The sequence below is a fragment of the Squalius cephalus genome, assembly GCF_949319135.1.
Source record: "Squalius cephalus genome assembly, chromosome: 3".
In the NCBI taxonomy this organism is placed as follows: domain Eukaryota; kingdom Metazoa; phylum Chordata; class Actinopteri; order Cypriniformes; family Leuciscidae; genus Squalius; species Squalius cephalus.
In genome coordinates this window covers 26940037-26966359 of record NC_137124.1, presented here as the reverse complement: position 1 = coordinate 26966359, position 26323 = coordinate 26940037, and the positions used below count along the sequence as shown (strand labels likewise).

At 37.4% G+C, this 26323-nt stretch overlaps 1 protein-coding gene across 25 annotated transcripts in view; it reads right to left on the bottom strand.

Annotated features, from left to right (window-relative positions):
- dgkza (diacylglycerol kinase, zeta a) overlaps positions 1-26323 on the bottom strand; it is a 108018-nt gene that overhangs the window by 39205 nt on the left and 42490 nt on the right. For 7 of the 25 annotated variants that reach the window (XM_079865676.1, XM_079865679.1, XM_079865677.1 and 4 more), the window contains exons 2-8: positions 3928-4036; positions 3715-3810; positions 3184-3261; positions 2232-2288; positions 390-458; positions 229-300; positions 19-135 (exon numbers count right to left, since the gene is read on the bottom strand). In XM_079865676.1, coding sequence (XP_079721802.1) covers positions 19-135; positions 229-300; positions 390-458; positions 2232-2288; positions 3184-3261; positions 3715-3810; positions 3928-4036 — 598 coding nt within the window. Of the gene's footprint in view, positions 1-18; positions 136-228; positions 301-389; positions 459-1611; positions 1708-2231; positions 2289-3028; positions 3101-3183; positions 3262-3714; positions 3811-3927; positions 4037-4963; positions 5812-25425; positions 25575-26323 lie in introns of those variants that run through there. The other 18 variants (XM_079865667.1, XM_079865678.1, XM_079865688.1 and 15 more) reach the window with 5 other exon arrangements.

Here is a 26323-nt window from a genome sequence, read left to right as displayed (position 1 = left end):
ATAGAGTGTAGTGTATACCTGAGGTCGGCGAACCCGTATGATCCAGGTAGGAGGTACTATAACGGCGGCATGTGCTCCTAAAGAACAAGGTTCTTCTATCTGCTGCAGCATAAAGCATGTCACCTTATTATGATACTGCAGACAGACAGAGAAAGAGAGGAAAGTTACATACATTTACATACTCTACAATACTAAAACCCACCAAAGCATTCAGCCTGAGAGACTTACTGCTTGTTTGCACCAGGAGCAGCTAATGGCTACAATCTCTTTACTGTGAAAGGCAAATTTCTGCTGAAATCCCTGTAGGTGGAGATCGGACTCATTGAGATACATGTCATTTCCCAAACATATGTCACATAAACACTTTAATCATGATTCTTTCTACCCACCTTTCCACACTGTTTGCATTTGCCCTCTTGTCTTCTCCGATGGACCCAGTGGTGTCGCACTATTGCAGGCTGTCATAAAAACAAGACACAAGATCACAAATAGCTGTCTCATCCATAGATTATGACAATCAGTTTTAAAAATGTAACATTAAACCAGTTTAATGTAGTGAGGTTATGCTGCGGGGCAAAGATCAAGATCAAATCTGAAGTTAGGGATTTGGAGTGACACGTGGACAGGAAGAGACAGCAGAACAGAAATCATGGAAATAGAAGTCTTCTGGAGATGTATCTAAAAACCGTGTAAACTCATATTTGAATGCTATGATGCAATGCCTATACGTATGTGGGCAAATGTATAATTAAATACTTGGGGGATAAACCCTCCCGCCCTCCCCCAGACATACACCATACTAAAATGATTTAGAATATTTTTTTTATTCTAAAAATGCAGTTGTAAGTTATCTTTCAGGGTTAAGGATTGGGATTTGGGTTATATAGGGTTAGAATTGTTTCATATTTCCAAATAAATAGATTAAGATCAAAGATTAAAATTCACACAAACACAAAGAAATCCAAAACATAAAATGAGATTTGACAAACACAACTCTGTCTGGCAATCATTTGTGGATTCTGAAACATTTCTAGCATTGTTGTGCACAAAAATCCATAAATAGATGGACCCGCCGTCCACTCGAGCTAATCTGATATCGGCAAATAAAACAGAAGTATTTGTGAATCTAAAGATAATTCAGAACTGGCATTATGGGTTATCAATAAAATTAAGCATAAAGGCTTTTGGTAGTTTTCACAAAAGACCTGGAGCCATCAAAAACTGACAAGTTTTGCTGACAAAGAAATTGAGAAATCTCTGTGCAGGTTTTACACATTGTTCATTTACATATACTACTGACATTGTAACAATAGAAATTTTGTTGAAAATTTACCAACTAACCCTTTAATTAATTTTTGTGAAACTCCTAACATATATTTGTTGATCACACTATTTATTTGTGAATTTGTTCAATTTTGCAAACTTCTTTAAATTTATTTGTGAATCAGTATCTATTTATTTAGACATCTGAAACAATTCTAACCACATATGGTTAAGGTTAGTTTGTATCAATTGTAATTAGCTTAATTTAAAACAACAGAAATGTACAAGCCCTCATTTAGATAGCCAAGTAAAGGTGTCATCATAGTTGGGTGAGGGTGTGTTTGATACCTGTGTGATAGAGGTGTGTGCACTATATTTAGCTGCAGCAACTGTCATTTGTTCCAAAGCAGGGCGACCTCTGAAAGCTCTGCGTCGCCAGGTGCGCTAACCCACCAAGCCAAGATGAGAGACAGGAAGAGAAAGGGCACACAGAGGAGCAGAAGTGCAATGGCGAGATAGGGATGAGGTGACGAGGGATGGATTACAGCAGTGAGCGGGACATAGGGAACGTGTAAAAGGAAAAGAGGGTAAAATAGGTAAAATCAAGATTTAAAGATGTAAACAGCAAACAGCATCAGTCATTGTAGTGTGTGTCAAACAGTCTGGGGTCATTTGGACAGCTGCATAGCGCTAAATTTAAGTTTATAATAATAATAATAATACATTTTATTTCTAACGCTTTTCATAGATTTTTATAGATAAAAATGAGGAGCTATTTATCTTAAAGTATAACACATAAATAATAAAAATACAATGACAAAGAAAACTGACTCTCAGCACACCACTGTTGGCTGTTTATATCAATCTATGAAGATTTTACGACAATAAGTTTGACAGAATTGGAAAACAGGCAGAATGGGAGAGATATTAAGAAAACAAAGAAAGGAAGAGGAAAAGAAGAAACTCACTTCACGGACATTCCGCGATCCTGATTCCCTGAAAGATGGTTTACATCTGAAGTTTATCTGAAAGACAAATAAAAAAATCAAGTTTTCTACAATACTATTAAGTATTTACCCTAAATGAAACCTCAACAGTTCAGTAGTTTATCAAAACTACAAAACTGTTTTATTCTATAGAAAACATGCTCAGATTTGAAGATGACCCACTGAGATCAACATTTCTGGATAAATAAAAAAATAAAAAATAATAATATGAGGTCAGAACAAAAAGTAAAAGCACCACTTGCCTTACCATTTTCTCTGAGTTTGTTAGCCTGGTTAGTGAAAAGTATGATTAAAATCATCCCCTAATCAAACATCATTTCACCACAATCAGCCCCACATAGCAGACATAAACTGTCGAAGACACCAGCCAGAATCAGAACTGAGAACGCACAGAATCAGTGCCTCATGGATAAAATAAAACTCCACCCAACAACCTGACATTGACTTGCCCAATCAAAATGAAAGTGATTAAGGTACTAGTGAGAAAAAGAGTATGTCTGGCAAGAAAACCTAATACGATTAGAACCAGCTTTTGTCTTAACTTCAAACCAATCAGGTTATCAAAAAGAGACAAAGGATGGCCCCTTCACAGTCTGGATGGACTGAGAGCTGAAGTGGCTCCAGATGTTAACAGGACATTGTTATTTGGGTGTTCTAGGTTTATCAGGCCAGACAGCCACCAGTCTTTACTAAGATCAGATGTGTGAGTGATCCATTAGCCCCAGTTGAGTCTGAGAAAAAGCCAGAGGGTTTCTCACTCTGAATGACGGCTCTTTGAGAGGCACCTCATCAAGCCCCTCCCCCTGAGGCGGAGCTTTCCAATCCAATAACTGAAGGGAGGAACACGCATGGTCTGTGATGCAGTGTCAGATCATGTCTCTACCTTTGTGTTGCCATTAGAACCGGAACTCACCTTCTCCAACTGTTCAATGCAGATGGAGTGAACTACGATCTTGCAAGCAGCACACTTTTTCCGAGCAACAGACTTTTGCTGTGAAAAACACGAAAGAGAGACATCATTAGATTCAGACTCAAACTGAGGTCACAGGTGATCTCCACTTGATGTAAGTTTAATGGCCAAAATAATTCAATCAAACTGGTTTGATGTACATAATTCCGAAGTTAAAGGACCAAATCCTATGCAATGCATTCTGTGAGAAAGCCACCAGGGAGCAGCATTATACTAAGAGAGAAAAATATAAGAGAAAAAGAGAAACGAATGATAGAATCTCTTTTCCCTTTTTACCATCCATCAATTTCTATCCTCTCGCTCACCTTCTTTTCGTATCTCATTTCATCCTTTATTCACTCTCATCTGGAATACCTCATTCAAGATGTCTTATCTCACTTTTGTCCCTCTATTTACTCTTACGTTTACTCATTCTTGCATAAGGAGGGACTTTTTTTTTTTTGGTATTCCTTTATATATAGAACACCCACTCACCAGTGATTTGGCGTAACAGTGCTGTTCTCCGACGTAACAGAAGTCCCCAGATACATTTGTCTCGAACCAGATGTGCTCTCCGTACAGAGCTGATTCCTGCTCAAACACACAACATCAAATTAAATGTGAAACTGAAGAAAGAAACTATAGCGCTATCTACAGTACAATGAATGGAGATCTGAAGTCTAGATTATTTGGGTTTGTGTTACTCACACTCCAGTCCACTGTGCTGCGGATTTCTCTGTCCGTATCCCCCCTGGCCAACACTGCAGCACTGGGCTGGCATGAGAGGTGCTGGAGACCGGACTTGGCAATGGCCTTCCTACAAACAAACAAAATAGACAGGTCCCATAAAACATCAAGCAATAATTATATACAGAAACTCGGTTTATAACCCGGATGTACACATACACAAATAAGGACAGTAAATGTGCAAGGAACAAACAAAACCTTCAAATAACTTGAACTGAATTGAGCTGGATGATGACATTGTCTTCTGTAAAGCGGTTTTATAGCTGAATCTAATTTGTTTCATGATTAATGAATTTTACAACACCAACACTGTTACTGAACTAAACTGAATCAGAAACTGAAATGACTTGAGCTGAATAATGACACTATTGTCATTTTAGAGCTGGTTTACAGCAGAATTACTATTAGTCTCATATTGTTTGCATCATTTATTACTGTGAAGTTGCTTTGAAATAATCTATATTGTATAAAGACCTATATAAATAAAGGTGACTTGACTTGTTTAGCAGTGTGCCTCACATGTAAACCATCATGCCTAGGGAGAAGACAAGATATGTTAGTTTGAAAAATGTAAGAGTAAAAAGAAGAGAGAAACTCTCAATCTTATTTTTTTGTGCATACAATTGAAGGAATAGTTGTAGGTGTCAGAATGTCAGAAAGCTAAGAACACAAGAGAAAAAATTCCATAATCACCTCACTGATGACAAATATAGAGGAATTACCGTTGGAGTGCTTGATTTATGGCTAGTATTATGATAAGTTGCATTAGGGTTGAAATAATGTAGTGCTCTTTTTTTTTTTTTTTTTTTGCTTCTCTAATCATGTAATCAATTAAAAAGGGGCATATACTGTATACTCTCTAACAAACCCAACAGCAAACAAAATATTTAAGTGAAAGAAAAGTCCAAACATCCTTCATTTAAAAAATAAATAAATAAATAAAATATTACAAACACACAAACATAAGACATACAGCTGTAGTTAGGGCTCTACATACGAGAGGAACCCGCTCCATGTGTCAATCTGTGGGTTGTAGTAAGTTCCCTGCAGTGTGTGTGAAAGACTGTGATCTGGCCAGCAAGGGGTGCTGGTCCTGTACAGTGCAACTGATCCTTGAGCTGCAAGAGAATTTCGCCTCCCTGGCCACAATCCACCCACATCGGACAGCCTGTGTGCCTGACTGGTCCTTCGGTAACGGCCATATAGCCCAGAAGAGGATGGGCTTCGATAAACGGCCTCGGCAGGAAGTAGGTGTGAGGAGTTTCGCCGCAGGCAACGTGGTGCACGGATGAGGGGGCGGGGCTGAATGCTTTCTCCCGCCAACAAACCTTGAGCCAACCATGTCAGACACTTATCAGACTCCGTCTCCAAACCCATCCCTGCTTGCTCGTGCTCTTCTTGACTACATTCGCTATCAGAGAAAGAGGAGTATTCTTCTACACTCTTATCCTCCCTTTCATGGTCTTCGCTCATCTGCACCACACTAGCCAGGAGCAGTGACGGTCCCAGGAGCTGGGCATGAATGTTGCGGTGTTTGGCAGCCTGTCTTCGTCGGATAGCGAACCGCGGGGTCAGGCAGGCCGTCGCACCACTCGACCTCCTCCTAGTGAAGTGTCCTCTTCTGACACCTGCCTGCACGTTGCTGGTTTGAAGCTGAACGCTAGACCTGCGTCTATGAGCCAGGCCAGCTGAGGGCAGGCCCACGCTCGAGCGCCGGCGCGCTTTACTCGCTGGAAGTGACACACTGGAGCGCCTGCGCACGTTTGGCTCACAGGCTTTCCGCCTGAAACGTAGGCCGAACAATGTTTCCATTGGATGCTATACTGATGTCTTCCCAAGAGGACGCTGTGGGCGCAAGAGTGAGTCGGTCAGCACACAATATACACAGGCTACAACATACAGTACATGAACAAATGTGGTGTGACTGTCTCCACAAATGCAGTGCTGTTCCTTTGACCTTTATTTTAGGTGAAATAACAATGATGGGATATCAGACCACCACTAATCACTCCAATCAACTCTATTCAATACCAATCAACTCTATTCTCCACACCTACGTGACTTATTTAGCAGCTCAGACAAAACCGAAGAAAACCATCTGCCACAATCTTTTGCATCCAAGTATCTGAATTGTAACCAAGAAAATCAAACCTCTTTTAATCAGCAATGAACCGACACATGATCACAATTGATTCAGGAGTATAATGTGGTCATGATATACCTGACGGCACTCAGGTAACGTTACCTGGAGAAAGTTTATCTACTGTAACAGTGATATTTATAGAAGTCATCTCCACTGTCTGACCCGACAGAGTGACTTCAAAACAGTGCCCTCAATGGGATAATTCACCCAAAAACTGAAAATTCACAACATTCAAAACATCATTGGACCCCACTGACTTTAAAGGGGTGGTTCGGGATTTTTGACATCGGACCTCATTTTTAAGTCAGCCTGGTTGTTATTCATCAGTGGAGACATTTTTAAAAAAAAATTATCCAGTCCTTATATTTGGATAGTTAGCCGATGCTAGGCTAGCGCGAGTCAATGGTATATATGTTAGCCAGCCATTAAAAAACGTTTTACCCACTCCACAGTGCACCAAACGCAAATCAATTATAACACTAGACTATCGATGCAAATGTCCGTTGAGAGAATGATGTTAGAAATCAAACTTACCTTTCATCTCAATGATCCCAAAGGAACTAGTTTCTCAGCAGCTGCGGAATTTTACTTTGCTCCGGTTAGTAATGCGGCAAAAAGTAAACACAGAACAGAAGCGCAGGTAAATACACTTGCGTCATGTGTGTACCGGCTCACTCGGTTGCCTAGGTAATCAATATCACTCCGCTGCTGCTGTAGACAAGGCTTGTGATTACAGGGAACAAATTATAACTAATGCAATGTGATGAAAGGTAAGTTTGATTTCTAACATTATTCTCTCAACGGACATATACATCGATAGTCTAGTGTTATAATTGATTTGCGTTTGGTGCACTGTGGAGTGGGTAAAACGGTTTTTAATGGCTGGCTAACATATATACCATTGACTCGCGCTAGCCTAGCATCGGCTAACTATCCAAATATAAGGACTGGATCATTTAAAAAAAAAAAATTCTCCACTAATGAATAACAACCAGGCTGACTTAAAAATGAGGTCCGATGTCAAAAATCCCGAACCACCCCTTTAATTGTATGGACAAAAAAAGTTTTTTTTGTGTGTGTTCCACAGAAGAACAGATTTGGAATGACATGAGAGTGAGACAACAATGACAGAATGGAAATGTTGAGAATTACAGTATCTCAGTAGGAAGTCTCTATTTAAACCTCGATTAACCACTCCAACCCATACTAACACCCGTGCCTAAATTCTGCATCACTACTCAGAAAACTCACTACTCAAAACAAAAGACACAAAGACTGCAAAAGTATGTCACTTAAAGCTTACAACAATAATGAAAAGATGAGAGAGAACGTGTTTATCTATACAGTATAGACCTCCATCTAATTTCAACAGTGTACAGTATGATTATTTGACTTGTCAACAATTACAAAACACAAACTTTTTTAAACACATGGTCATAATTATGAATACATGACCATCCAATGAACCACATAAGAAAATGATATTATAGAGAAAAATAATAATTTGATGTTTCTTAGAGTAAACTGTGTACTGTACAGTTTCTGTATATTTAAAAACAAAAACAGGAATCTAACAAACAAAATGTATTATTATAATTGAACACACAGACAAATGAAGTAATATTGAATCAAACAACATCGGAAATGTGTGGATTAATTTCTGCAGCCTTTAAAAAAGGGTTGTGTTTAACTCGAGCACCACAGTTTGAACTCACAGGCCTTATCAGATTCCCACACTATTAAAGGTCACCAGTGAGTAACTTTGTCAAAATACACAACATGACTGACACATTATTCTGTAATGCAAATAAATGATAAGAGAAGAAAAATTTATACTGTAAATATGCATTTTCCATTAACAGAAGTCCACGAATATCAATTTAAGCAAGAATTTAAAGTGACAGGCTTGTGTTTTCCTGGTGGACGACACTAGTGCTAATGTGTCTTTTATAATGACTTTTGGATAAAGACTTTTCTACAAAAGAATACTATAAGACACTACAAGAGATTGTCTATTATATAATATTGTCTTTTGCATGATAACACAGCCAAGTCTGTGACTCTTATGGTCATCCCAAATGATCAGAGCAGCCACATAAAAAGTTTTATTCAGAAAGTCTTTTCATTTTTTGAGATTTAAAGTGTAACTTTGACGATTTTCTACGCGCTTTGTATTGTTACAATGCCATTAGTATACTTAAATGAGCAATGTTTACTTGTTCTCTGTGTTACCTGGACCAATAACAAGTTCTCTTTTATTTGTTTTGCATCATCTGGTGGAATTTTGACAGCTCTAGGGCTTTCGTAAAAAACTACAGATTATAATTCCGCATTTTTGTATCCCCGCCCACGGACAGCTGGATTGACAGAGGGTTATTAACAGGACAGTTATTGTAAGGGTAGGATTATAACTGTCTACTCTTTAAACAGCATTATGGTAAAAATTATTCACTAGCAAGGCAACAGCGTTTTGCTTTGCGATGTTATGTGGAACTGATGAACCACAGTTTCTTTCAGTTTTACCCATTTGTTTGGCCTAAAACACTGTGTTTGTAGTCAAATCATCCAGTTTGAAATGTTGACTACAAACACAGAGGTTTTTCAAATTTTCCAATCCTTTGCAGTCTTAAGCTACTGCCTACAATGCGCTGGATCCTTCACTGGAAACTGAAAATAACGCACTCCTGCTTTACTCTTTGAATTCTTGCACCTGGGAACAATACAAGTTGACACCATTACAACTAAAAGTTTTCTAAGAAGCATTTCCTACTAAAGCAAGGCAGTATTTGACTCTGGTCAAGCTTATACATAGCAGACTGGTGGGAGCAGCCTTGGACGATAACATGCCCATTGCATTATGGGTGTTGAAGTTATCCTCCTTATTTGGCAAAAGGGAAGATAACAGCCTTTTTCTGTTTTCACTAGTCAGGTATGTAGCACCGATTTCTTTAAAAAAATTGCCTCTCTACTGCAGGCATCCAAGTTTTATTTTGACAGCAGTGAAGTACCCCTTTACATTTAATATAAATTATTTCTTAAAAAAAAAAAAATGACAGTGGCAGTAAAATGTGTCTATGTCTTCAGTGTCACTCTTTGGTTCTCATTTCTAAGATCAGCAGAGGTGACAATTCTAGAATATCCCACTGTGTGAACTGCGCTCTGAGAGGAAATTAAGGTCAGTATACAAAAGCTCACCGAAGGTCAAGAAATGTACTACTTGGCTTTGTGTGGTCTTTACTGTAAACTTTACTGTTTACTGTGGTCGAACTGCAGACTCCACTGTCGATTCACTGATCTAAAATTGTGCCCCACTGCAATAGTCCACTTATACGGTGACTAGGGCTGCACGATTAATCGAAAAAAAATCACGATCTCGATTCAAACATAAATGCGATCTCATTTCTTAATGATGGCGATTCACTTCCGTGTATTTCCCTGCATTCAGACCTCTGCAGAAAAAGCAGCCAATTACAATTCCGTTGTTGTACAGCCTACCGAAGTTAATGAAAAGTGTATGATAATAATAATATTCAAGTTGTACCGGCAAAAGTGCGTGTTCAGTGCTGTTCGCGACTCGCGATTGTCACGAGTCACCACAGCAATCAACTAACCGCTTACGTTTCTGTGGTAATCTAATAGTTACAGCTCCTGCACTGGATTCAAGCAGCTGCTGCTTGTTTAAGGTAATGGCGAAAACCATATAAACTTTAATATATCCTTTTATTGAAACGGGTGCTTTGCTGTCCTTTTACTTACACTTTTGCGCAGAGACAATTTTATGTCCTATAAATGTGTCGTATTTTTGATAATCCGCGCAGATTTCAGTTGATGATTCTGTTTAAAGTTATTAATAACAAATCATGGATGAAAGAGAAAGAAAATAGCAGAATGTGCTTTATATCGAAAATAAATATTAAAAGCGCGATAAGTCGCGAAAGAGAACTGAATTATACTGACAGGATGCTGTGCGCGTGCTCCGAGCGCAACACGGACAAGCAGTAGTCTCCGGTTGCGCGTCTAAACGGCCAAATAAACACAGAAATATTTCAAAACGCCAAGTCGAGTATTCCCGTAAACACAGTAGATGTAAGTACTATGTACATTCTGTGCCAAATGGAGCAAAAATCACAGGTTCTATTTAGTTATTTTTATTTAGGCTATTATTGTAGGCCTATATGTTAATGTTTTCTTATGTTCAACAACATAATGCTTTAAAATTATTCACTTTAAGGGGGCTAAAATAAAGAAAAGAGACAATTTTTGTTTCTCCTGCACTTTATTATACTGAATGTGCTTTGTTTTTTTGTTGTTGGTTTTTTTTTTTGTACTTGAGTGCAATACATTTTGGTTGAAAAAATGAGAATTGTGTAAGAGAATCGTGATCTCAATTCCCATGGAGAAAAATCGTGATTCACATTTTAGCAAGAATCGTGCAGCCCTAACGGTGACTGTTTATTATTAAATCCAAACCAATAACATGCACATTTGAACATATGTCCAAAAAAGAGACTTTGCAAAGAGGAAGGGCTGTAAAAGTAAAATGAACAAATAAACGTTAGTACAGATCTAAGTTATTGTGTCCTTTGGTCTTTAGGTCAATGTGAAAAACATTTATGTATGTGAGGATGTGGCAAGAATCTGCATAAGATTTTAGCTACACTTCCCACTGTCATTTTTAGATACATATTTTATTTTAGCATTTAACTTGGATCTTGAAGCAGATAAACTACTGTATGAGCATATCCACACTAATTCCATCTTCTTTTCCGTAAGTGTTTTCTATGTATAGGCTACATAATATTCCATTCCATTTTTATATACGCATGCATCCACCTTTATTTCATATAAGAAAACACCTGTCATATTTCATAATATATTATGACGGTTTATGTTTATGCAAACTACTAGTCTGTCTGTCCCAAATATCTATTGCTGTTCTTGTATAATTTCATCTTCTGTCATACTGCAATTCTATATCCACTGCGAAAACAGAGAGATGGAGGCACAGAGAGAAAGCGTGTGTGTCTGTTGAAAAGGGCCGCCCCCTTGGCCTACCTACAATAAGGAATAAGACATGAAACAACTCACACTCAGCTCTGTTATAGCGCTCAGAGGTCTGTGGGCTGAAGTCAGCAGAGAGAGAAAGGGTGAGAGAGACTGGCAATTAGGTTTGGATGACTCATGTAAGGTGAGATTGTTAGACCGACTTGTAACTGGAAACTTGACTCATTAAATTAAAGAGCATGAGATGAATTCAAATAACAAAAACTAAGTGCAGAAAGAACAAAATGGTACTTAAATATTTAGCTCTGAGTCACAAAAACTCATACACACAACCAGGTCAGCTACCTGGCGACACCCCAGGATGACAGCTGGGGGGGGGGGTATAGGCATTCTGCAGCTCTGTTTTCTTACATCTTTCAAAGTACATACACTAACACTAATCAAATATATATATATATAAATATATATATATATTTGATATAATTGATTTGAACTGTGACACCTAAATATTTTAATATTTAATCTCATGTGAAATCCTCTCTGCTTTTGCATCCAGGCAAAAGTATTAAGAGACCACACATTAATGCCAATAGAAAGAGTTAGTGTGCAAGTGTGTGTACAGACAGAAACTTGCAAAAGACTGAAACATACACACGAACATAAATTTGTTGTTGTCAGCACTGCCGAACTTGCCGAACCCTGTTGAGATCCACACAGACTAAGGTAAATTATCCACACACAAAACACACACACACACACAAACACACACACACACACACACACTTTGCAGGGAGTGTTTCTGTGTTTTGCTGACAACAGGTTTACAAATACTTCTCATTCCATATCTGGTAAAAAAAAAAAAAAAAAAAAAAAAAATACCTGTAAACTGCAAATGTGAAAAGTGAACCTGCCTCACATTGTGGTTCCGACCTCACATTATAAGTGGCTCAATGGTGTTTTTAGCCCCCAATGGCTCCTTCCAGGCAGCGAACCCTAACCTCAACCTTAAACCTACCCATCCCCTCGCTGCCTGGAAGGCGCCGTTGGGGGCTAAAAACACCAAACACCTTATAAGTGACTCAAAAGTCATAGTACATGCAGGATTCACAGTCACACACTACGTGAAAGGTTTGCATCCCATTTGTGGTCATGAATACGCCCCTGTGCAGCTGAGGTCGAAGTCCCTTTGTAAATGCTTTAATTTGTTAATATGTACACCGAAATTAACACCGTGTCCGGTGTTAGTGTGGAGCAGCATTTACTATAAACTGAGCATCTGAAAACACTGGATCATGAGCTGCATGTGTGTTAAAGAACTCAGAGCAGTGCTTCGCTTTGAAACATGCAGCTCATCAGAATCAGAATCAGAAAAATCAGAAACAGCTTGACAAGAACGTTTACACATACAAGGAATTTGTCTCAGTGACAGTAGTTTCCAGTGCAGAAGAAAGTACAGATATAGTGCAGACATACATAGGAATTAGGCAATAAAATGAGTAACAAAATAATAATATTATTAAAAAAGACAAAAAAATAAATACAATACAGTACATATTTGTGAATGTACAGATATTATATTTATAAGTGTACAGTTTGAGAAGAATTTACAGATGTACGATTCTGAAATAGGCTATGTTATGTATGTACAGTTGTCAGAATATTTAATTTAATAGCAATTTTGTGCACTTTGATAATAGCACTAAACCATATCTGGATTTCAATTTTATTCAGATTATTTGTGCAATACTAATAAACGTCATTAGATCACAAACAGGTGTTGTCCAAATGCTTCTCAGTAAGTAAATGTCTCTTTACTGCGAATACAGATTTTTTTTGTGCCGACACCTTTTGTGTGAACAAAACATGTACAGTAGAGTGAACATCAAAATAGGGACCTTGCATTCTTGCACAATTCAAATGTTTAAATATTTGATGCTGCCAGTATCCAGTTCACCCAAAAGATCACACAAAATGCATCTAGATTGCAAAACTGCACAAAGAAAAAAAAAAAATCATTTTCAGGGGAAAGTGTTTGTTGCCAAAATATAAAAAGCCTTGGTCATCTCAAATATTATCTTGTGTTTTATTCCAAACGTTCTCTTAATTATTTCCCTTATGAATGGATACCATCATTGTCTCCCATCATGTGCGGACATACATCCCTATAGCTATCCCCTATCTATAGCAATGGCATGTCTATATGCTATGGCATTGCTGAAACAAATTGTGACAAACTGGAAGGGGCTCTTGTACTCCACTGTGCACAATGTGCAGAGCAAACAACATCATACTGCATTCCTGCACATCTCAAATTAATCTCTACACAACCTGTCACTTCACCCTTTCAAGCATTTTAGGCTGTTTGTTCTCCAGATTACATTCATGTCTTAAGAGGCAGGACTGTGTGTGTGTGTGTGTGTGTGTGTGTGTGTGTGATCCAGTAGAGCTAATGCTTATACCATGACCAGATTAAAGCCCTATCTGAAAGCAAGAAAGCAGCAGGGAAGAAGGTGTGTGGGTGGGTTAGTGCTGTGTAATAGATGCTGTGGTCTCAGAGTTAAAGGTTAAGGTTTCTGCAGATGCTACGTTAAATATAGAAACTTTACATTTAACATTTCCTCTGCAAAACTTTACACGTGCACAAATGAAAAAAAAAAAAAAAAAATCTCTCCTTCTAACTCTATTCTGTTGTGGTACAACAAAATGTTTGACAGGTTAGTCTTAAAATCTATAAATCACTATATAGGATATTTTATTAAAGAAAAGTGAAAAAAATAAAAGCCAGTATACAAAATATAGCTAGTATATTATCAGTGGTAAAAAAAAACTAAAATACTAGTCATGATAGAAGAGATCAGGGCTTTGAGCCGGTTCAAGGAACGAAAACAAAAACCGGAAAGGAACGAAATTTTAAAAGGAACAAAACATTTTTACCATTAACCAGTTAATAATGTTATTTTATCGTTCGTTTTAAGATTTTAATTTGGCAGTCAATCAATCATGAATTCAAATAGTACGGCCTATGCAAATGTGACGTTGACGCATCTAACGTGAGTGAAATGCCTGTGCTCAAATGTCATGTCATCCTATGTAAGCTGCAAGGTAATGTGCTTTAGCTGTTGGATTGCAGGAATTTATCCGAGGATCTGTTACCATAGCAGGTTATATCCAGAGTGGTGTTTTGAAACCAGTGAAAATTGCAGGTTAGTGTAGAACAACTACTATTCAGGAAATTAAATAAAATGTATTTTTTTTAAATGATTAAACACCATGTTGACAAAATAAGTATTGTGGCATTATGTATGGTCAGTCACTTGCGTGTGTCGTTATATTATTAACATTTTCCCAAAATCAAGCTCAAATGGAGTTACAAGGTTTTCATCATTAACAGTTGCATCTGAGGCAGTAAAAGCATCGCATCAAGTTATTATCAACTTACAGGTAATAAAGGTTATTGTAGCTATGTGGGCGCTGAGTTTTTACTTTCATTTAATACATTTAGCAAAAAGCTTGTGTTATAAAAGACGCTACAGGCTGTATTGGCTTTGACTAGATGGTAAATACCAGACTAAGAGACTCTTCTCCGCTCCTCAAATATATAAACATTAGCCTTTACACACACAGTGTTTTGAATAAAGAAAACAATGTACTTATAATAATAATAATAATAAAAAAACTTTATTTTGTATAGAGCCTTTAAAGCAGCTTCTCAAGGCACTTTACACAATACAAATACAAAGAGAGAAAAAAAAAGTCAAGCCAATGTGCATTAGCTGTTGGATCACAGGTTCACTCATTCAAAAAGACAGTTTTTTTTTATTTAACGTTACCCCTACACAGCAAACAAGCAGAGAGAGTTTCCAAAATGCGTGCAGGACTTCATTCACGATTGAGGCGGGTGGAACTGCTGTATGAGGTTTTGCCGAAAGTTTGAGGATCCACTGGAGTTACGAGGTTTAGTCACAAGCTCTTAGTATTAAGTTTAGTTCAAGCTCTGGTATGGAGTAAAGGCAAAAAATAAATAAATAAAAACATTATTAACTGGTATTTTTTCAAATCAAAACGTTTTTGGAACGTTAATGTTACAGAAGCAACGCATGAACAGAAATGTTAAAATAAAGCAATAAGCCCCTTGAAGCCGTGATTTACAGTGGATTTAGAACAGCTATGGGGCGTTGTTAAGCATGATGCAGAGCTGTTCTAAATCCACTGTAAAACACGGCTTCAAGGGGCTTATTGCTTTTATAAATGGTTACTCCAAAAAAAAAAACATTTATTTAAATATTTATTTTATTCATAAAATAAACAGCAGCAACAAAAAATATAACGTTATAACACATTTATTCCTCCACCAAGCAATGTAGTTCCAAAGAGGTTGCCAAGCAACAAAGAATCACAAACAGCAGTTGTGCAGTATCACTAATGTATGCGGTCACAGGTGTATGTTTGTCTAGTAATTTACACCGGCTTTGAACGCGGCTCAACCAATCAGAATCAAGGACCGGAACTGTCCGTTTTATAATACAGATTCTGCTCTGAGTGAACGGATTGATTTTTTTTAAACCCTGGTAGAGATGCACTGATATTACAATTCTGGCTGAAACTGATGAGTTGATTATTATTTTGGGTTGTAGCTAATAACTGATAAACTGTTATACTATTTTGTCTAAATAAAACAAAAAACACTACAAAACTAAAATTAATCTTTAAATGCTTTGTGTGAATTTAGGCATCTCAACATTATAATGCACATTGTGAAAAATTTGATTTATCCTGAGATTTGATGATTACATTTAACTGTTAAATTATATGTGTTTTTAAAAAGTGAGCATTAGCTGATGGCAAAGCTAATCTAAATGTAAAAATAGGGAAATGAGCATGAATTTATATTAGTGACAAAAGCAAAAAATAAACTGCAGCCAGTATAAATTGTTTAACTCCCAACATTTGTAGATTAGACTTATTAAATTCTGACATTTAAGCTTGATTAGCAAATTCAACAATAATGCTGATGGACTCAAAATTCATGAACTAAATGAGTTCAGACAAGTAGAAAAAAAACGAACACAACTGTTGGTAACTGCAGCACAAACAGTGACTTTTTAATTCTACCACGCTCTCGTATCATGCACGGCTTTGCATGTGAAAGCTTGATATTTGACAGCTTAACAGGATAGAGATGATCTTTCCTCCATTATGCTCAGAGATATTAGAAAAGCTGTCGGCTGTCTCAAGTGTTGACACTGAGGTGAAAGACTTGTGTGCATAAAGACAGTACCGTCAAAATAGTTTAAAAGATTAAACAGCTAAGAGCATCAGACAAGTAAATGTATAACAGGAACAACACACACTAGTTGATCAGTGCTATGGCGTGGTTCTAGACTCGAAGATGATTTGCATATGCTGGCTTTAACAGGGCCGTGTTGTTCATCTGCTGTAAAGAGCGAGCATTGTTGTGAGTGACGCAAAGACCACCTCTTGTTTGCATGAGGAGTTTGTTTTCTGTGAATAACACACTGTTAAAAGCAAACTTGACACGGAGGTCGGGAAGAAGGTTGTCTTGTATTGTCAGCTCGGTGGTACCAATCTCAATTTATAGAGACATCCTATTTATTAAAAATAGATATATCATTTTATATGTAATTTTGATTGCACTTTTGGTGTCCATTAATTTTCAAACGTGTAACCTTTTTGGACCAACAAGAAACTGATTAACTGTGGCCGGTTACTAGTCTAGAGTAGTGCTGCATGATTAATCATATCGCAATCGCAATCGATGTCAAGCCTATGCGATTATCTGACGCAAAATGCTGCGATTTTATATTAAATAAACAAATTAGCGCTGTTAACGCAATTAACGCAGCATCTGTTAATTTTTGGCATCCTTTGGCTAGTGTTACATGATCCCGCTCTTATTCATGCAAATGCTTTTAAACCATTCATGCGCGATAAGACAAAAAAGAACGCCCTGCCTGTGACACACAGAAAGACTCGCGCTAATATCGTGCGTGCGCACAAAACAGCATGCCAGAATACACTCAGTAAAAAGGTACAAAAGCTGTAACCGGGGCAGCATCCTTTCAAAATGTACACCTTTGTACCTTATTTACCCCTAAAGGCTGCATATTTTGAAAGAGTACCGCCCCAGTGACAGCTTTTAGCTTTTAGTGACTACCTTTTTTCCTGAAAGTGTGGCTTAAAGGTGCTCTAAGCGATGTCACGCGTTTTTTAGGCCAAAACATTTTTTTGTCACATACAGCAAACATCTCCTCACTATCCGCTAGCTGCCTGTCCTCTGAACACACTGGGAAAAAAACGCGGTCTCTGTAGACAGACCAGGCTCCACAAATGGCAAGAAAAACAAACTGGCCCAGCCTGGACCACAAAACATAACAAACAGTGTTCCAGCCAATAACCGACAAGAATGATTTGGGGGTGGGGGTTGGGGGTTTAGTGCGTGTGCACATGAAGGGGGGTGTGGGGAGTGGAGGAGAGAGAAGCATGAAGAGGGAAGTTAGCTAGAGGAGAGATGTCCAAACAACGACTAACGTTAAAAATGTATATACTTGACAACCAAAGAGACGACGTTCCGATGAACAAATAACAAAGAAAAGGGAAAAGGAGAAAGAACGTGCGAAGTCCCAAATTTACATCGGAAAAGTGTTCAAAAGGTGGTGAGAACTCCGCCGGCAGAAGGGCTTCCAATCCGAAATTCAGGTGGCTCTGTTTTTTCTGAGCCACCTCTGTTTTTATGAGCCATACATTTGGTGGGTAAAACCATATAAATATGGTGGGTAAATCCAGTTTGGTTTTTCCTAAATGGTCCATGAGTGTTTCAGGAAGCACGGAAGGGAGGGGGTGGGGGGATGGGTTGAGGAGGAGGGAGGGTCGAGCTAGCCTCCGTTTTGTTTGACGATACTTTGAACGCCAACAAGAAGTGACGTCACCCAACATCGCTTAGAGCACCTTTAAAATCTTAGACCAAAAGATAAAAAAGCAGATGTATGCAGGCCTTCAATTTACAGATATTCAACAATTATATCTAACAAACAAACAAACAAATAAATAAATAAATAAATAAATAATCTAATTATATTCCCATTATAATGGGAAACCTGCTCACAGCAATAGTCTTGAAATGTGTTATTGAAGGCAGTGAATTTGTTACTCAAGCAAAGTTTGATGGCTGTATAGCGCTGATGATTAAAAAGGGTTCAGTTCATACCAATTCAAAAAGATAACCAGGTAACCTATTGTGAGTTAAGAGAGACAATTTCTTGAAGAGAGTTTACTGTGCTGACAGTCTAACAGCCGCTAAAATGGTCTCTGTTCAGTTAAATCTCTTAATTCATCTGCTTTAAAGCATCAACACTAAAATAGTAAAGTTAAGACAATTTTTGTTTCTAGTTATTGGATAAGCAGTCAGCCGTCTTTACCAGGACAATCAATCCCATCCAATACACACACACTTATTCAAAAACTAAAACTATTTAAGATTCTGGTGGTTTCACGCTATATTTTGTTCTTTGCATGACTGGATCTTTGTAGTATCTTATTTTACTGCCAGGATTACATAGAATATAAAAACATAGTAATATCAAACACAAATGAAATATCAAAAATTCAATTTATAAAACTAACAATTAAGTTAATCTTTTAAAATGTAATAAAATGAAAATTTAATTATTTCTTTCTATTTTTTTTGAAAAGCTGCACAACAGAGGTTTATTGATTAAATTAAAACATGGACATTTTTTTTTTATTGTATGATATTCCTTATAATTTTTTGTATTATTATTATTATTATCATCATCACTTTAAGAAGTATATTTATATATTAATATACATGAATATATTTCTGTCATAATTTCTTCAAGTTAGACCAAACTTGACTCTAGTCCATATTGTGATTTGATTTATTGTACATGGCTTCTCTAAATTTATTCATCCAAAAATTGCCAAATTGTGCAACACTCTGCTTTTTACAGTAAATTCCATTTATGACTGGATTCTGCAATTCTGACTTTTCACATCGCAGGAATCATAGGCGCCAAACATGATATTTGCCATTTTAAAGAGAGTTGGTTGTGTGGGTTGTTTTTTGTTGTGTTATAAAGTTATAACCATTAACAATTTAATAGAGTTAATAGCAACAAGTTAATAGAGGTCCCCTCTCAAAACACTCGACATAGCGCTCTTCGTGGCCATTGAATAGATGCAGCAGTTGTTGAGCTATGCTCAGTTGTATGGTGGTCTTTAAAAAAATATATGTTGTACGCAAAATAACAAAATAACTGTTACATTGAATAAACCAGTATTTGAAAGCTCACAGAAAGCCTGTAGCAGGATTTTCAGACACAAACATCAGTTCATACCAATTCAAAAAGTTAACTAGGTAATCTATTGTGAGTTAAGCTTCACTGCACGTGACTGCATGTGTGAGCGCATCTGTGTCAATCCATCGGGATTCTGAAGTCTCTGTGTGCAGCTGAAGGTTTTGTTTGTCATTAGGGATTTTGTGTGATGTGTGTGAGATGTGTGTGATTGTGAGAGTGCTGTCCCTCTCGGGCTGTGCCCCAGACCATGGGAAAGAGGAAGCACTTAAAACTGTCTGCGGTCAGTTGTCTCCCCCTCACACACTCACTACAGACACTCTAGTTATGGATTTATGGGTCACTGACAAATAATATATAGAGATGTGGTCCTTCTTTTTGGTGTCCTGTCCACAACTGGAGCTGTCCCTGGAAACATCCCTATTTTACAGCACATTCAAGACGCCACAAATACACTGTAAAAAAAACAAAAAAAAAAAACAGACCAACATTACTTGTAACCAAAGCAATTTTAAAAAGTTGCAATAAAAAGTTTTTTTTAATTACTTTATACAGTAGCCTATATTCATTTTGTAAAAAAAAAAAAAAAGAAAATATTATTGCAATAAGAAAATGTACAAAATATTTTGAAATACAGTCGTTTTATTTATTATGTAACATGTTTGTAATGTGTTTTTGTATATGTTAAATTTGTGTAATGTGTTTTTGTAAAGTCATAATTTGCTCTATTATATTGTTTTGATCTGTTTGCTATTTACTATTTTTCATTGTGTGATTTTTGGTGAACTGTATTGAAACCAGTATGACCCACGACCATCACAGTAATTATTGATTATAATAATAGTATATGCATACTATTAATAGCATAATAATTATTTACAATAATAGTATATAATAGTAATATACTATTATTAATTATAATAAGTTTATTCAACACACAATTAAAAAAAAAAAATCAAAAATGGATTCTCGTAGTTTTTCCATTCATAGATAACGATGAACTAAATGTCCTTTATTGTGTAAATAACTGTGAAATGTGAACTGTGCTCATGGTTATTTACATACTGTATTGCAGTTTTTGACCAATCGGTAAAAATACGGAATTTAAATATTTTCAGCAACATAAAAAAAGCTGCAATGGTCATTTACTGTACAAATAAATGTACTGATTTTCAGTGTAAAACCTCACTTAAACACCTTTCGCCCTAATCACGTGCCTTAAAGTTTACCATAGCTCACCACAGACATGACAGAAAGAGGGAGAGAGAAGGGGAAAAGAGAGAGGGGAGGGAGAGAGAGTCGTCTCAGCTTGAGTAAATATTTACAAGAGAGCACAGAGACAGTTTTGGGATATGACATGCCTCTGTGTCTCACACACACACACACACACTGGAACAGATTAATTGTGCTAAAATGCTTTGTTTGTAAAGTGAAGGTCACACTTCTCGACAAAAATGCATTAGATAATGCCAGACCTGTGCTTGTTAGGGAAACTATACTAATCTACCAGAGGAAAGGAGATGAGAGCAGGCCTTAGAAGTTGAAGGAGAGGTTAGAAAGTAAAATTGATTAGACTAATAGCTACACACACGCACGTTTTTATGAGGGACAAGAAAAGTTAGATGAGACACAAGCTAGAAGAGCCAAACTGATGAGATTAACGCCTACTTTTGGTTGTTGTGTTTAGCTTTCAGTGGCTTCATAAAAATGCTCATCTGTAGCAGTCGCTTTCTGGTGACCATGACTGTATTCTGCCTTGTTGTTGCAGGTCATTATACTGTACTGTGAAGCTCTGACCTTGCCTCTGTCTCAACATCACAGTTCAGCTTTGTGAAGTGTGGGCCATAAAAATAACCCCTTGTGTGTGCTTAAGGGCTGCTGTGACCCTTTTCTGAAATCCCTTTGTGAATTTCAGTGAAACTACATTCATTGAAATACTCAATTCAGTGCGTTTCTGAGTGGATGAGTCAGATGCGACCTCTTCTCTATCACCTCGGCGGTGTCGATCACTGCAGGGCGCTACAACTGAATTTGTGAGCAAAGATTTCTCGACGAGTCTACCCATAAAGAGTCTACCCCCAACACCCGTGAAGAGACGACTCAACGCTGGCGATATGTTATGCCCTAATTTAATACATGATTAACTAACTGTATTTTTCTATGTACATTGCTGAAATGCACTTTCTGTAAAGCTACTTTGAGACCATATGTATTGTGAAAAGCGCTATACAAATAAATTTGAATTGAATTGAATTTCTATTCTCTTACTGATGGCATATTATAAGAGGTGCAGAATGTTGTTTTCATTTTCAGAGTATATTATGTCCTAATCATACACCTCCATCCTGTTTTATTTGAGCTTTTCTACAAATTGACTAAAAAAAAGGTTATGTGATTAGTATAGATACCTATTAATTTGGCAAACACTGCTTTCAGACACATTTTTTTTTGCATAATTCGCCATGACGCACTTTCATCCCCAGCAGTTCTGTCCAAACCTGTTAATTATACAGAAACTCAAAACAAGCTTGTTCAAGTGGCTTGTGTCTCCGACTGCAAATGATTCTGAGATGTGTACTGTATGGCTTCATGGCAACTCTGAGACTCAAAATGAATAGGGGTAGAATATTTTATTCTCATACATATGCCTCAAATGAGCTCCAATAATTACACTGCCTCCTTCATATCACTACATAATAGAATGATTAATCGTTAAAAGTTCGATCTCGATTCAAACACCATACGTGATCTTATTCGCCTGTGTCTATGACCTTTGACAAAATTTCACAGAAACAATTAAAACCTGTGTTGACGCTACTGCCGCTGACATAGAGAGAGAAGTTGTCATGAATAGGTATGAAACAGCTTCATAAACAGTCTTTTCAACCACACAGTAATCGCTATTTCTGAGTTACAATGATTCAAATTATCACAGAAGTGCTGGGGTAAAAGTTTATAGTTTGGATATAAACAGTGATGTCTATGGTAGAAATCAATAGAGCAAATCACCTTTTGAAAGTAATTTGGTGATTCAAATAATGATTGTATCATTTACATCGTTACACTAGCCTGGCAAGTCAGACCTACATCAAGATGTTAGGTCTGGCAACTCACCATAGACACGGCTTAATCCGAGGGGCGGGATAAATGGCTGTCTGCACGCAATAGGACAGCGCTTCAACCGACCAGAGCGTTTTCCCAACAGCGGAGCTAATGTTAGTTAGTTGATAGATTCAACTTTTGAATCTGGCCGGCAAAACTACAAACACATCTTCCTTTTTTAAGAATGACTTAAAGGTATAGCGGAGGATTTTCTTTTTCCGGGTGGATCATCAAAACTATTGGTCCTCCTAAGTGTCAATCATTCTGGTGATGTTTACGTAAGGCCGTCGTACGTGCTCGTGCACACGATTCACACGATGACGTGCGCTCAAAACACAGGTTGGGCTTCCCACTGATGCCTCAGTCGCGAAGTTTCTACTTGACAGGTAGAGTTTGGCATGCTATTTGGAGAAATCCATTTAAAATCACTGTTAGTAAAAGTTAAATGTAAGCTATGATTAGCTCGTGCATGCTCTCTCGTGCACACGTTTAATAGGTGTTCCCTCTCTGAAGCAGGTAGAGTGTTGCGCATGTGCATTTTTTCAAAAAGTGGAGAGGGCGGTTCTTTTCTAAAATTCGGGAAAATCCTCCGCTATACTTTTAAGTGCCGTTCTTTGCTCTTTTCTCAAAGAAAAACTTAACTCCAAAGTCCTCCAGAGTCGCGGCCAAAGCCGATTCGAAAGACTGTTCGCCAGCAGTCGCTCTTCTTTGTTTTCAAGTAGCAGGGGGAACCGTCACAACGCTGTCGTCATCATGTTATCCCGCCCCGCCTACTCTATACACGATGTGATTGGCCTGACCCAATTTAGGTTTTTACAGCTCCGAAAGTCAACGGAGAGTTGCTAGACTACCCTGGCTGCAAAATAAATTTTGCTGCTGCTAGGGTGCGTCTAGATTTCTAGGTTATCGTTACACCACTAGGTGGCGAAAAGTTTGATTATTTGTCATTGAATCATTCATTCAAGAGATTTATTCAAAAATGCTGATTATTTCAGTAATAAAACAATTGAAGTCTTTGTCCCTGTTCCAAATGGCACACTTCATATGCACTTTCGGTCTTGTGGACTTACAATGGCTGCCACGAGCGCATGTCCATTAAGTCCATGAGACAGTAGGGTCTCCCATTTGTCATTTTAGGTTTCAGAAGGGTGCTTGCGAGTCGTGATTGTTTAGGGTGCCATTTGGGGCAGGGCCTTTATGAGAGAGTCATTGAATCATTCATTCAAACAGATTTTTGAAAAAAATAATTAAAATGTATTCATTTGAAATAGACTGCAGCAATTCACTTTTTTTCAGAACCTCTAGTAAATTACGTTATTTTGTTTAGTTATCTGTTCAGATTCGTGGGAGAATTGTGAAACAAAAAAAATTGTGCTTCTCAATTTATCAAGAATCGTCCAGCTCTATCTACGTAAGAAAACGAAAAGCAAGATATCCAACATAGAACATACAGAAACAGATGTTGACTGTTTATGGGTCACATCCCTTAAGTAGTGCATTTAACCATAATTTGCAAGTGTGCAAGTGTGTTTAACTGTTATGTAGTTACATTCTAGCATTTCATTTCAAAGTAATTTTTTTCTTTAGAAAAATAAAATTAAATAAAACATTAAATTATTATTATTAAAAATATGAATAAATTCTATAAATGAATTAATTATTTTACAAATAAATATATATATTTTGGGTCATTAAAAATGTTGTCAAGCAACTGGCCTGACAGGCCAAATTGTTTTCTCTGTACAGTATATTGTACAACCAGCAGTATGTATTGTAATCTGTCATATAAAAATCACAGTTTCTGAGTTTATAAAACACATGTAATGACCTAATCCTGTACTTTGAGTAGCCGAGCATACAGTATGTGCTGTAAGTGTTGCTGTCACATCATGTCTCAATTCTTAACGCTGTCTGAGCTACTGTTCCTCTCTCTCATTTCTTCCTATGTTGTCACTGTTCATTCATTTATTCTGCTCAAAGACTTCTTTAGGAAAACTTTCCAGATTTTGACCTTACCAGGGTTTTTTTGTCACTTCCAAATGGGGTTTTAGGTACAACAGTTGTATTGGAAGTGCCAAAAAAAAAATCCCAATGGATGGTAAAATCCCAGTAAAACCTTAATAAATTCACTTGCCTAACTTGCCTTTAGCTTTGACTATATTCAGAGCCTCTCGTGCCATATTTCTTGTACAATATATCGGAAATCTCGGCTTCAGATGTGGCTCATGCAATCAGAATTCACAGTCAGAGTTATCTTTTTTTCTAAATAAATATCTAGTCTGCAATGAGAAGCTTGTGCATATAAATATTTGAGTTATCTCTGTCATTATGGTAGAAATTACAGAGTCTCTGTCTCTCTCTCACACACAGTCAGTGGTCTATAAACATAGCAGTTTAATCATTTGCTTGACTCTGTTAAAAGCCTTTACTTTAGTTTCACTCTGTGGTATAACAAGGTGTCTTATTAACATACACAAACACAAGTGTATGTGCTAGTGCAATATTTTTAGAGTTTCAGTGTCAGAGCTAGGAAGATTTCTGGTAACAACAGCAGCCTGCAATACTCTCTTTTAACTCTGAAACAAATATAATACAGATTACAACACCTGGATTTGTACAGTTACAAACTGCAGGGCGATACAACCCAAATACAGCAGCAACAGTTGATGACAGAATCAGACTGTCACAGACAGCAATGAGATTAGAGTCACTGTATCTAAACTGCAGATAATTTGCCAGGCAGACAACATTAGAATCATCTCGTCTTACTCTCCCACACGCACCGTTAACACAAATCACAGTCTGAAGGACACAGCACTGCACTCTCAACTCTAGAGATCAACAAAACAAAAGAGAATAGTCAGAGAAATCTACAACCTGATGGAAGAGTGTAAATCATCCAAATGTCTTCTCCTTTTCTCACCAGATAACTTTTAGAGAAAGCAAGAGTGAGGGGGAAGAGAATGGAAACAGAAAGAAGGTTGACGGGGAAGGGGAAAGAGAGAGCATACAGTCTGTCCTTAGAGAGTGGGAGGGTCAAAAAGCAAGCGGGTGAGAGAGAGAGAGAGAGAGAGAGAGAGAGAGAGAGAGAGAGAGAGAGAGAGAGAGAGAGAGAGAGAGAGAGAGAGAGAGAGAGAGAGAGAGAGAGAGAGAGAGAGAGAGAGAGGGATCAGAGACAGCAGCATGATTCTACTGATGAGGCACGCTTCCTCTGACACAAACACCCAGCTATGTAGATCAAAGTCAACCAAAAACTTGAAAACATTTGCTCAGTCTGAACACATGTTGACATGTACATACAGCAGATGCAAATATCTACACTAACACCCCCAGAACTTATTATTATGTAAATAAATGAGAACTGCAAGCTAGTAAGAGGATCTACTACAGCAACTGTATCTCTGACTTAATGGAATAGATCAACCAAATATGAATATTCTTCCATTCCAAATCTGCATTAATATGGTCTTCTGTGAAATATATTTTGGAGAGCACTGGGGTCCAAACCACATAGGACCCCTTCGCCTACATCATACGGAACAAAAAAATACTTCTGACATTCTTCTTTTGTGTTGCACAGGAGAAAAAAAGTCCTAGAGATTTGGAACGACATGAAGGATACTACTGAATAAAGAATCACATTTACTGTGTCGTGAGCTGGACGGATTGATTAAACCAACAACTAAGTTCTGAAAGTGCCTCAGAGCTTTTACACTTTTGGGTGGAATCGTCAACTAACGGTTTACTTATACATTGTCTCTGCATGTTAAGCTGT